Here is a 14,221-nt window from a genome sequence, read left to right as displayed (position 1 = left end):
AGCATTAATAATTTCATAAGAATGAATAAATTTTGCTACCTCAAGATGGGGGAGAAGGAGCACTGGAGTGTTCCCCAGTGTGGATTCCAAATCAATCATGATGGGAATGCCCCAGGGACAATTATCTGACTTAGTTACTTTCAATAATTTTTTCATTTATTTTGTTTAGCTGACTGGAGGAAATGACAACTCTGCCTTTCTTTTATTTACTCTTCAGTTGCTTCTGCTTAGGGTAGTCTTGCCATTCATGTGTAGGTAGGAATGCAACTTTGCAAACTCCTGTGTCCTAAAAGCAAACAGATAGTCCATTTGGTAATGCCATTAAAATTTTTGCTGCTGCTATTATGAGAAAGCAAGAAAAAAATTAATGACTTTTCTAGGAGTTTCAATTTTTCAGTTTCTATTTGGAAACAATATAGAGATTATTTTCTCACTTTTACCTGAACTCTCATTATCTCCAGAGTCACAGAGGTTGAAGAGTGTGCTGAGCTTTGCTACGTTAAATTTTCTAGCTGGCAATTCTTTAAGCAATTTTGTTTTGCTTTGGCGTGTTTGTCCAGGTACAAAGACCCTACCCTAATGGAACTTAAACATTGTAGAGGAAATAAAATTATATTAATATATTACATATACAATTAGCTATTGTTAGAAGTTGAAACATAATGTAGATAATAAAAGCAGAGTGGAGGGAATAGAAAATATTTTCATGGGTTAATGTAGTCTTGAACAGGGTGTTCATATTGGGAAAATTACACTGCAGAAATTGGAGGGAAGATGTAAAATGGCAGAGGAATAAGTCAAATTGATCTGGGGTAAAGTGATGCATTTCCAACTAGAGGTAACAGAGGTAACAGTTGAAATCCACGTTCTAGAGGACAGTGTGCATGGCACAGCCAGCTTCTGGTGTTGAACTGGCAGACCAACAAAGTGGGAAGAAGCAGGCAGTATTGGTTATGTAGTGCTAGGACCCAGTGCAAAATGAAAATTCAGGATCTCTTGTTCAAAAATTGTTAAGAGTTTCAAGATAGTGACAGCAGAACATTAAACCATGCAGAGGTCCCTGTGCATATGACACAAGCCCCTGAAGCCAGCACTGTATAAGAGAGGAGGTCATAGAGTGTGGAGAGAGGGGCATACCCGGCACTAGAGGCCATGTAAAATTTTCAACTTTTCTTATTATTGCCATTGGATTCCATTGAGCTAATTCACTGCTGTGTCTTGGAGTTGTCATTTCAAAAATGGGAGTGCAGAGATTCAAAAAAGATCATGTACATCATGTATAACCCTAGAAACGAAATGATGTATCCCATTTGTGTACAATGAATCAAAATGCAGTCTGTAAAAAATTAAAAAATAATTTAAAAAAAAAGTTCATTTACAAACCTTTTTTTTGGGGGGGGGGTGAAATCAGCCTCTTATCTGTGTAATCCTCAAAAGGCCCATTTCCTTTCCATTTACCTTCCATCTTTGTATCAACCATAACTACTTTCTTTCTGGCAAAGGTAAAATTCATAATAATGTGGGTACATATCATATGTGGAATCTAGATGATAGACTGTCTTTGAATTACTTTTCTAATATTTAATAAAGGTGTCACTGTAAATATGTTCTTATATCTCTTTTCTTCAATTTCCTCATATAAAATGAGCATGAGGCTGGTAACCTATCTCTTTGAACTATTATTGTGATTAAAGAAGAAAATTAATAAATAATACTTGGAGTAGTGCTGAATATATAGAATGCACTCATTAAAATATTTATTTTTGGTAGTGGTGGGGCTTAAACTCTCAGTCACTAAAAAAAATAGGATTATGTGTTGGTTCATTTATTATTTATTTCTTTACATCAGCTTCCCCTAATTTTAACAAGTCTCTTCTCTCTGTAAACTCCAAACATAAATCTCTCTATTTGATTTATAACCCCTCTTTTTCAGCATCAAATATTGTGTACATATACGTGTGTGTATGTATGTGTGTGTGTGTGTATATTTATTCATTCATTCATTCACTCATTTTATTGTGTGCCTACTATGTGACAAGAACTGTGATTAGGTGCTAAAGACAGAGGATGACTGTGACTACTTTGAGAATGTAGGGGTGTGTCCATGTGTATCTTTATCTGCATATGTGCAGGTCTTAAGTATATATTTAAATATATATCCATTCCATAGCAACATATGGTTTTTTTTTGTTCAGTAACAAGAGTCCACCAGAATCCTAGTTGTTTTGTTTCTTTAAACTCTGCAGCTATCTCATATTCAGTGAAGAACATAGCAATCTGATATGAACAATGTGGAGCCATTGTATATATGAAATAGAATTATAAATTTCTATACCAGTAATTTTATGATAATAGCAATTTGGAACTCGATTTAATGTTCATTTCTCTGTAGTAGTATGGATATTGACGTTTAGAAAATAAAACTTAACAGAAACAAGAAAATTATCTAGTTGAGAAATTAGCAATTCTTATTTATGTTTCCTGCTCATATGTGAGCTGTTTTTAATAATTGAGGCCAATAGATTTTAAAAATTCTTATATATTTTTTCTTTGTTGATAAGGTAGAAAATTTATTGCTTGGCAACATTTCCTCTAAAATTTTATCATCGGAAAAAAATATTTGTTATAAATTAAAATTCTAATTAAAGATCGAATGTTTCATTTGTAGGAAGTTTCATATTAGAAGATAACAGGATTTTCAATGCTGCAGAAAGTAATGTGAAATAGGAATGTCTGCTTTTATTTCTACTGTGTCACATAAATTAGAGAATTTGACACAAAGTGTCTTTGAATTCTTATGCCTTATTTATGTTTCTAAAAAGGTACAAATTTAATATTTGCATTTTCTCTTTATCATGAATGATGGGTATTTTAATTTTTCATTTGAATTACTTTATCATGATATTTTCCCCTCACTCTAAGGAGACAATCTCTGAATAACAAGATCTGAAGTTTCTTCTGCAAATAAAAATCATAATATTTGAAGCCATTTTTTATTTATTTTTATTGTTTATTAACTTTGTTCTTCCCACTATGTAAATCATACTGAAGAGAATAAGAATTTTATGATATATAAGAAAACTATATTCTAGGACTCATCTAAGAACTGACTTGTGTCCCACCCCTACCAAAAAAAAAATGCACATTTTGAACCTAAGCCCCCTGTTTGACTGTATTTGGAAGTGGGGCCTACAAGAAGGTAGTTGAGGTTAAAGAAGGTCATAAGGGTGGTACCCTGATCTAATTGAATTAGTGTCCTTATAAGAAGAGATATCAGAGGGCTTAGTCAAGAGCAAGAACCATTTTCTCTCACTGTGTGTGTGTGTGTGTGTCTCTGTCTGTCTTTGTCATGTGAGGCATAGAGAGATGCTGGTTCTCTGTAAGCCAGGCAGAGAGCCCTCATCAGAATGAGACAGACATCATTACCCTATGTACATGTATGATTACATGAATGGTGTGAAACGAAACAAAACGAAAAGTTTTACCCCATTTGTGTACAATGAATCAAAATGCAGTCTCTAAAAATAAAAATTAAAAAAAATTTAAAAAAGATTTATAATGAACTTGCACATTTAAATGTAATCTCTATAGATTAAAAAATAAATAAATACAAAGAAAGAAAGAAAGAGAGAGAGAGAGAGAGAGAGAGAGAGAGAGAAAGAAAGAAAGAAAGAAAGAAAGAAAGAAAGAAAGAAGGAAAGAAAGAAAGAAGGAAAGAAAGAAAGAAAGAAGGAAAGAAAGAAAGAAAGAAAGAAAGAAAGAAGGAAGGAAGGAAGGAAAGAAAGAAAGAAAGAAAGAAAGAAAGAAAGAAAGAAAGAAAAGAAAAGAAAAGAAAAGAAAAGAAAAGAAAAGAAAAGAAAAGAAAAGAAAAGAAAGGAACCGATTGGCCAGCATCTTGATCTTTGAGTTCTCAGCCTTCAGACATATGAGAAAATAAACTTCTGTTGTTTAAGCTACCAACTCTGGTATTTTGTAATGCAAAAAAAGCCTGAGCACATGAAAACAAGCCACTTGGAGAATCTGGTTTGATAGTTGTTGGATGAAACAAAACAGATTTTTAACAAGAGCATTTTGCTCTTCAGGTAGACTTATGTTTAACCAAACAGTGCTGCTGGGCATTTCTCTCCAGTGACTGCCAAGTGTTCATTGTCCTTGGTAAAATAGCCTGCTGGAAGGTCAATTGAGAAAATCTGTTCCACTCTTGAATTCCAGTCACAGAACTTGGACAGATTCTTATATTTCTCTGAGGCTCACCTTCCCTATCTATGAAATGGTGACAATGTTATCTGAGAAGATGGGATATTGTATGCACAGTTCTGGCACATGGGAAAAGCTAATTAAGTTTTTTTGTTCCTAGGTGCAATATGTCTCCAAAAATTCTGAAGCCTGAACTATTTAACATTTCATTTCTTCATCATAAAATTGGAACCCTGTTAACAAGTCATTGATAAACAATGTATTTGTGTAAATGATTTGCTTATTTTAGCATTTCATGGCACTCTTATCAAACAAGAATAGAACCCCTCTGAATTGGCTTCAGAGTTGCAAGATGAAGGACATCAAATTTCTATGGTTTTTATTTAACAATTTTCATGATTTATGTCACTTAGATTAAAAACCATGGAGTTGCTGATGAATGGAATGTCAACTTTTAATGTTTTGGTTTTTAGTCTTTGCTAATTGTCTGGTTGATGATTCCTTCTAATTGCATATTTTACCACAGACAGAAGGTAATTGTATTTTGACCTGAATTTTTAAAGTGTGCCAATTTTCTGCTCAGCTGTTTCAATGTGGCCCATGACCCTTTGATATTATCTCAATACCTTGGTTTCTTTTATACATGGGATAAAATATTTTGTTCCCATTTAATTGTTGCTATTATTCTAGTTCTTTGTTCCTAGTTCAAAAATTAATGTATAGAATTTAAATGAAATTCAACCTGAAGACTTTTATTTTGGGGGTGTACTAGAGATTGAACTCAGGAGCACTAGACCACTGAGCCACATCCTCAGCCCTATTTTGTATTTTGTTTAGAGACAGAGTCTCACTGAGTTGCATAGTGCCTCACTTTTGCTGAGGTTGACTTTGAACTCACAATCCTCCTGCTACAGCCCCCCAAGCTACTGTGATTATAGATGTGCACCACTGCACCTGACTAATCCATAGACTTTTTAATATTTGTCTCTCGTAAAATATTAAAGAAAAAAGGAATTAAGTTCCATTTCACTCTGCACCCCTCAGTCACTCTGTTATATATGCCAACAAAATTCTCATTGGAAAATCTATGGTCCACAAAGGTTAAATAGTTCAACAAATATCTGGACACCTAGTTTCTGATAGGGACTATTAGGGTGTGACTCAGTCCCTGACATTTGGACATAAATTAAACCTAGAACCCTAACTAGTTGAGTGGATGATTTTCTAGTATGACAGAACAAATGCAATAAGAATAGTTCTCTGTGGCAATGAGACTATGTGGAAATAAATGGGTTGACATTTTATCATATCATTGTATATTGATCTATGCTTCAGAAAAATTCAATGTGTACTCTTGCAACTGTGATTTTCAGTTTGCTTGAAGGTAAATAGAAAAGATACATTCTTTTTATTGCCTGTCAAAGCATCAGAATATTGAGACTACTATAATTATTGATTTTTAATACATAGCCTCAATGGGTAGGAGAATGAATTGATATCTGTATTGAGAAACACTTTTGTGAAAAATTGTCGTACATGCTAAAATTGTTTGATATGTTGACATGTGCTATTTATAGAAGATGAATTGAAGACCTTCTTCACGGAAATTATCGTTGTTGATTCAAGCTGTTGGTATTTTCTAATACCCTAAATGTTTTTTGTAGTATTGGTGTTTTTCTAAGTGTTATACCTCTCTGGCATATACAACAAAAAGTCACAGTATAGCCTTTATCCTCTCAAAGCAGGGAGATTTTTCCTCAAATTCTACTACATATGAAAAATATGTTCATTAATATAACCAATTGAGTAATGACCCTGTTTTAAGATGCTGTCACTGAATCACAAATAATTAGTATGAAGCTGAGAAATTTGAAATGAAAAATATGAATTCTCTCATTTTTGCAATGCAATCATTAATATTATGTGATCATTTATTTAATCAGACTTTTAAAATCATAGATCAACAGTTATTTATATGGTAATAGCATCAGCAAACTCAAAAATTATATTAAAGGCAGTGATTTAATCACATTTTAATAGGAAGAAAATTATAACGAAAAACCATACTGACAGAAGCATTTTTAACAATTAGGTTTTTTTTTTTTTTTTTTGGCAAATCCACTTGAAAGTACAGCTTAACTTTTCAGAGATTTTGCATAAGCTATGAGCATTTCAATTCAAGACCAATGAACCTATAGTGTATGCCAGACACCTAGATGAGCAGTATGTAATGAGTCCTTCACCAAGGAATCTCCCTGTGCTGGAACCTGAAGCCAGCAGATAAATATAAATATATATGTATACAAAGGGACCTGTCCAGTCCTTAAGAACGGCCTTAAGAATTGCAGATACAGGGCTGGGGTTGTGGCTCAGTGGTAGAGCAGACGCCTGGCATGTGTGAGCCCCTGGGTTCAATCCTCAGCATTGCATAAAAACAAACAAACAAACAAGTAAATTAAATAAAGGTCCATCAACAACTAAAAAGAAAATCTAAAAAAAAAGAAAAAAAAGAATTGCAGAAACAGATTACAGATTACTCTGGGATTTGAAGTAGAGGGAGGTCATAAATAAATGGGTAACAGAGAAAGACGATTCATCAAATAGGTAACATTTGAAAATGACTTGGTTGTATTAGTAGTGTTTTCACAGATGCAGATGAATGTGATGGCAAAAGAAATATTTCATACCAGAAATGTTTTCTCCAGTGGATTTACCCATCTCTCAGTGTTATTCACTTGTTGTTCTAGAAGCAGCAGAAATATTTCTTGATATGAAACTTCTGCGGAAGCCCTCTGTATAAAACTGGTCAAAGTGCATTTGCTTCAGCTGAGAATGGTGGAAAGTTTTGAGGACTGAAGTGTCCCTCTCCATTTCTTCCACTATTTGCCACCAATAACTCCTTTCCTCAGCATGTCTGTAGAAATGTGCTATAATATGAAACAGTGTATTATAATATGATTGCTGGAATGCATAACTGTTTATTTTAATGACAAAGTATAGTTGAAAAGAGTCATCTTGGCTGATGGGAATAAGTGTGTGGTAGACTCTTTAGGACAGTATTTATCAAGGAGTCGGAAAGGGCTAATACCCAGGGGACTGCTATTAGATTTAGAAACTCATGAACTTTTCACATTACTAAAAGGGGACTTAAAAATGAGTGATATTGATGTAGAATAGAGTATAACTGTAGGTATGGAATAGTAGGAATTATAACAGAAATGGTAATTTGGGACCATAGTTTAAACTCTTGGAATACCAGACAAGTCCATGTGCTGCTATAGTTTGTATCCTGCACAACTCAAGGGCCTGTCACTCACCGTTGATCATGTGGACAATCCCAGCAGCTATGCACAATGATTGTGCAAATAGAGATATTTGCCCTTGATCTGGATGAAAATGAAGAATCATTGAATTTTTTTCAAGTCAGAGAATAATATAATCCTTCATGAACCTTAAGGAAATTAATCTTCAATATTTTGTAAAATTACTCAAATCCCAGAAATATGAATATAAAATAAACCAAACTTTATGGTATTTTAGAAGAATATATTAAGTTTGTAATTTGTTTAGAAGAGAAAGAGCAAAGCAAAAATGACTCTTTCCCCGAGTGATCAGAAGAATTGTTATACCCAGATAGAAATAGAATAATTGCGTCTATCATAATTAGGATCAGGTAAGAGACAGAATTAGCTCTTTTTTGATCCTTTCAATCACTGCACATAATTTTATCATATTAAATATCAATTTGTCTAATTCTTACTTCATGGTTTTAATTTTTTCTTTTTTTTTTTTTTCTTTCAGGCTGAAGTCATAGATGTGAGTTATGGAACAGCAGATGATTTAAAAAGGATTAAAAAAGTGAAAAATACAACAAATCAAATTGCTCTCCTGAAATTAGGAAAATTACCTCTACTTTATAAGGTTGGTCCAATGGCAGTTATTTTGTGTTAGGGTGAATACTATTTTTGTTTTGCTCTTTTGGAGTCATGAGCCTTTGTGAGGATGGAGTGTGTGTGTGTGTGTGTGTGAGAGAGGAGAGAGAGAGAGAGAGAGAGAGAGAGAGAGAGAGAGAGAGAGAGAGAGAGAGAGAGAGAGAGAGAGAGAGAGGGGCAGGCACAAAGGGTCATAGACTGTCACAGGAAGATGACTTTTTCCAAAATAGAATATTCTAAATTAAAATCTTTAAGAAGTAATGTTCTTAGTCCTTAAAAGAAACATTACCTTCAGCTGGGTATTGGTGAGTTTATGGGACCTTGATAAAATTAGCATGCTCTTTATAATAGCACCTATCTGAAATGCTGAAAGGGGGAACCACAGTGTCCTCTTCTCATGACATAAGTGAAACTTGTAATCTATCACCCAAACTGACTAATTACCTTGTGCTTCATGTTACACTAGTATCTACTTGATTTATATTCCTTAGTGATTGATGTTGTCAACTGTAGAACTTCACAGTTACTAACTGTGCTCAAGAATTTAATTAAAATATAATAGGCTAAGGAAAAGCAGAATTTTGATTTATTTTATTTAAATAGAAGTTTATTAACACTCATCCACTAGATGCATTTACATAATTAAAGCAGTTCCATCTTAGTATCTGATAATGAAGCACCACAATAGAGAGCCACTGCTGCTCATTCTTACCTCGTTTTCTTTTTCTATTGGTGAAGAATGGTCAATGTAGTCATATCACTGGACGTCCCTGGTTCTGAAGATAAATTTGATTTCTCCTCATTCAATCTTTAATGAGCTTTGCTAAGGTCCAGAAATGTTTCCAGAAATCTCTTAGCACCCTCTTTTAGGAAAGAAGAGAACATTCTGTACCTATTTTTCATTGTTGTTCAAGGATATCCTTGTACTTAAATCTGATAGTGTCTGATTGTAGATACATGGTCAGAATTTTAAGATAGTTTTGAAAATAAAATTCAAAATGAAATTATTATTTTCTATTGGATAATTTTCAAATATATTAAATGCCTTAAAATAATCATATTTTGATCCAGCATTCTCCTATTAAACATATTCTAGCCTGGGAAGGGAACAGAAATGATAAACACATTCATGATTAATGATGTGACTAATATTAAAAATGTTACATACATTCACTTTAATATAGAAAATGATTTTTGTACTGTTAAATACCACACAACTATTAAAAGTAATGAAATACACATCATCATAAAGTTATAAAGAGAACATTTACAATAATAATGACTTTTTTATTATTATTGTCTCTGATAGAAACACTGTTACCATATGGGATAGACATTTTTCTGTGCATGTTTTTTATGTTATTACATTAACATTAACAATAACACTGTTAACCATAATGTTGAAGTAGGGACTATTATTATCTTCAACTTTCAGATGAGGTAACTAAGGTAGAAAAATGATGAATGACTGACTCAAAGGACAGAGATGTAGTTAAAGGAAACTATCAGGACTTTATTCAATCCAGGCAAACTCATCTCAAATCCTGAGTTTTTAAGGCCTGTGTGTGTTTTGGTGGTGTGGTGTGGTGGTAGTGGTGGTAGTGATGTGTGTGTGTGTGTGTGTGTGTGTGTGTGTTTTGTTAGTAACTCAGTAGATAGGTAATCAAGATGATAAACTAGGATTTTTAACTGATACTCTAAGATAAAGAGTGACATGAAATGCCAGCTATCAAACATTAATATTTCAAAGGAAAAACCTGAAAATACATAAAAATATTGCTAAGACCCTCACTTATATCTGGGATATAAGAAGTTTGGGTATTGAAGGGTGAAGGTTTTATGAAGAAAATTTTGGAAAGATGTATGGTATGTTCCACTGCATCACTGGGGACAGGGGCTTCGATGGTACATGTGGAGAAATTAATGCATGTTCCCTGCAGTGTGGAAGAAAGGGTAGACTGGTGGCTCATAAACTTGAAAAACCTGAAGATAAGACATAAGTTTACTAAGCTGCTAATATGGAAACATAAAAATAGTATCTGTGTTGGGTTGGCCTGCAACTCTGAGTTGGCGATAGAAGAATATCCGTATATTTTCTAGTAGGTCAGACGTAACCATATGACAGAACCAGTGTCATCTGCTTTCACTCCTGCCCCCTGGACTATCCATGCATATGTCAGTCACAGGGCGCATTAGAATTGCATTTGTTCAGATCAAGGAAGCTGCAATATAGGCTGCTTCAATTAACTCAAAACTACCCATAAACCCCAAAGCAGATTCTAAAAATGAGCTCCAGAGGGTGTATAGGTCTCTTAGGACAGGAACACTATAGTCAGAAAAAATCCTACCCATGAAATCTCTAATATTTTCAACTCCATTTACTAACTATACTTCTGCCCCTCCAACACCAGAGGAAATTTTAAAATGATAAAATTTAAATGAATGGTAGAGATTTGAGACATTCTAATTACTTATTAAGATTGGTGACTCAGATTGATTATGGGACTTTTTATTGTCAGCAATCAGAAGAATAATGGAAAGGTCCTAGTTGTCTTCTAAGACTAAGAGAAAAAAATTGTTCCTATTTGAATATTTTTAGAGGGGACAGTATGTTGCTTGGATATATTACATTACATTTCATTACATGAAATTCTGCTTCTTTTCTACCTACCAGTTACTAAAATGTGTATGTTAAGGGGTAATTATATACTGGGTAGGTAGAATTATGAATGTTTTGTATTTCTTTATATTTTTTCACATTTATAATTATTCCAAAAAAAAAAAAAAAAGGCCTTTAAAATCTCGAGTTAAAAAGGGTTTTTTTCCTAGTAGTGCTTACGGGTCAATTATTCAAAATCCTAACACCCAGGATATAATGTATTAAGACAAAGCAAGTTTCTTTGTATTAGTGTCAGAGGATACTTGCATTATGAAACCCTTTGATAAGTCAAAAAGTAGTGATTTAGTGTTTTATATGGAATAGGAAACAATTAACGAGAACCTGGTAATACATTCCTGACCATTTTCATTATAAACCTATGAAGATTTTTAACAGAGCATTGTGTGCAGAATCTCCCTCCTGACAGATCTTTGCTAAAAATTTAGCATTATCTTCTAGACAGAGGGACAGGGCATTCTTTCTTTAACTTTTTAAATTCCACTTTAGCCATCAGTGTTTTCTGTGGATATACCAGAGCTTTGGGGGTGTATATCCATATGGCATCTATTAATACACAGTCACATGGTAAAGAAAAAAGAAGCAGAATCCTGGGTCAGATAGGATTCTAGAGCAAAATTCCTGATGAGCTTGTCTCACCTGTCCATCAACTATATTCTAGGTCTGAAATTCAAAAGTGAGGTCATACAATTGACATTAAAAAGGCAGAGAACCAACTGACTTCTTTGTGAATCACAATTGTTAATTATGATTCTAAATGAACATTTGTTCTGGCAACGTGCAGCTGAATGGGTAGAGAGAAAAGTTAATCTTATTTTAGCTGAGCAGTAGTTACTAAATCACAGTTCAGAAATGAATTGGGAAGGGAATCTGTGTATCTGAGATAGGGAGGGCAAAGGGGAAGCATAATTGGTATATTAAATTATCTCCTAAAATGAATAGAAAATAACCTACAGACGAGAAGGAGATCTGTTTAGATTCATCATAAATTTCCAATGTTAATTTAATCTCATTGAAGGGATTGGTGAGAAAATCCCTACATTGTGTGGCAGGAAAGGTGGAACACAGTAGCGTTTAGATGTGTGCCTTGATATCCACACATATTGCTTCAGAAAACTGGAAAGAGTTCTCCGGAACTCTGTGCTAGTTTGCTGCAGCTTAAAATTTAGAGGACAGGCTTTGGGTTCATTTTTGGTATGTATTTATAGCAGTTTATTTTAAGGGGGAGTGTTTTGTTTCTTTTAAATTTTAGGGCAAAATAGTCTTTTATTTGTCCTAATGGACTCAAATTTTTCTCACTGACATTATTAGACATAGTAATGTGGACCCTGAGACCTTCGCAAATTCTTAAATTTCTAGAAAGAACTCTCCTATGAAATTTATTTTACAAAATGCAATAAAATTTGACATTCTTCTTGTGACCATTTTCACCAAAACAATAAGAAAAATATTGTAAACTCTGGGACAACTAGAAATACATTAAACCTTACTGAAAAGCAAAGTCTACACATTCTCCAGTCCCAAGCACACATCAGTGCCATGTCCCAAAGGAGTCAATTTTATATGCCATAGATTTACAAATGAATATATCTTAATTAATTATGCCATTTGTGCATTGTGAAATTACCCCAAACTCCACAAATACTACTACTACTTTATATATGGGATAATGCACACCATTTTCCTAGTGCTGTCCTATCGTAAGATATTAAAGATTGGTTAGCTTTTTTCATTATTATTTTTTAAAAATATTTTTAGTTGTAGATGAAAAAATGCCTTTATTTACTTATTTATTTTTATATGGTGCTAAAGATTGAACCCAGTTCCTCACATATGCAAGGCAAATGCTTTACCCCTGAGCTACTACCCCAGTCAAGTTTTTTCATTATTTTAATACACATTTGTAATCCTATGAGAATTTTAATGATATAGGAATCATGGAGTTTTTTTTTAGTTTCTGGAGAAAAAAGTATGTTCTATCTATCAGGTAATATTTATATCTAATTATATATGGGAACAATGAAAGGGAAATGCCTTTTAGACCTGTGCCTGCATGGTTGAAACTGTTTGGGCCCTGTGTGGCTCACCAACACTTAAGCCCAGAAATCACATTTAGATGGTTAAACCTTTGAGAAGAGCCTGGGGAAAAAGAGAAGTGGAAACATATTTTATGTGTTTCTACTTTCAAATATGTAGATTGCTTCCTGCAAATTAGGGGGGAATAGTATTATTTAAAGAAAAGACAACTTCATATTACTTGAATTTTAAACTTCATCCACAAAATTATTAAAGTTTAAAAATACCAAATTGATGGTTGAGAAAATATCTACAAATATTGGTGATATATAATTAATATTCAAAGACAATATTAATGACAATGGACAACTGGACAATTATTAGAAATCCTATAGTTTAGGTAAAGTTAATGGTGAGAAGAACTTCATTTTAAAAATTAATTTTCAGGAAACATTTGCATACTTGTCAAATTAGCTGAACTATGAGTTTAATTTCTCTAATTTCCTCTTCTTCCTGAAAACATTTGTTTAATCCCTATGATAATCACACTCAAAAGAATTGTTTTCCTTGTTCTAGTTGACAAAAAGCAACATTTTCTCTGTCATAGATTAGATGTAGTTGAACTCAAATTTAATTTATTTCCCCCAATTATATTATATATGCATTTATTTAATGAGTATCAAAAATCCATGGTGTCTAAAATATGTATAAAAGAGGAAATCAATAGTTTTTGAAGATAAAATACTCATGATGTGTGATATGTGTGTGTGTGTGTGGTATGTGTATTTAATTTATATTTTACATATATATGTTACACATACATACACATGGACACACAGTGAGGCTAAGAAGATATGAAAAATGAAAGGAAAATAGTTTTCCTGTTGAAATTTTTGGTTCATCAAAATTTTCCCTGGTATGGATGAACTTAGAAGATCTCTTTAAGTGGCAATCTGTGAATATTTTAGATGAAAACAAATGCTTAATTCTGTGTCATTGAATAATGCTTTTAAGTATGATTCAGAATATAAAGGAAGACTTGCTTCTTTATTTTTTAAGACAATTTTTGATGACATTTTGTGAACAAAAGTAGAAAGCAAATATTATCTTGAATCTTAAAAAGAGTATGCTTGTTCACTGAATTATTTAATAAGTCACTTTGTACACAATTCTCAGAAGTAATTACAAAAGACCAATGCCTCCATATTTTTTAATTTTAAGACTGAAGAACTGTTCTGTTTGTCATGGGAAACATGGTCAGCTTCCAAACACAAAATCACAAAACAACAGTTTAATGAATTTTAAAGTAAAATCTGCTGCTTTCTTGTTCAGAGTTCTTTCCATTTTCCACCGACTTAAGTTATTTTAAGTTAGACTAAATACTACTATATCTTCAAAA

The 14,221-nt window shown here is 33.1% G+C and overlaps 1 protein-coding gene across 8 annotated transcripts in view; it reads left to right on the top strand.

Moving 5' to 3' along the window:
- Window positions 1-14,221, top strand: part of NAALADL2 (N-acetylated alpha-linked acidic dipeptidase like 2) — a 1,337,824-nt gene that overhangs the window by 763,017 nt on the left and 560,586 nt on the right. For all 8 annotated transcript variants that reach the window (XM_079155143.1, XM_079155140.1, XM_079155138.1 and 5 more), the window contains one exon: window positions 7,999-8,118. In XM_079155143.1, coding sequence (XP_079011269.1) covers window positions 7,999-8,118 — 120 coding nt within the window. The remainder of the gene's footprint in view (window positions 1-7,998; window positions 8,119-14,221) is intronic.

Source organism: Sciurus vulgaris, assembly GCF_902686455.1.
Source record: "Sciurus vulgaris genome assembly, chromosome: 10".
NCBI lineage: Eukaryota > Metazoa > Chordata > Mammalia > Rodentia > Sciuridae > Sciurus > Sciurus vulgaris.
This window is presented reverse-complemented; position numbering and strand designations above follow the sequence as displayed.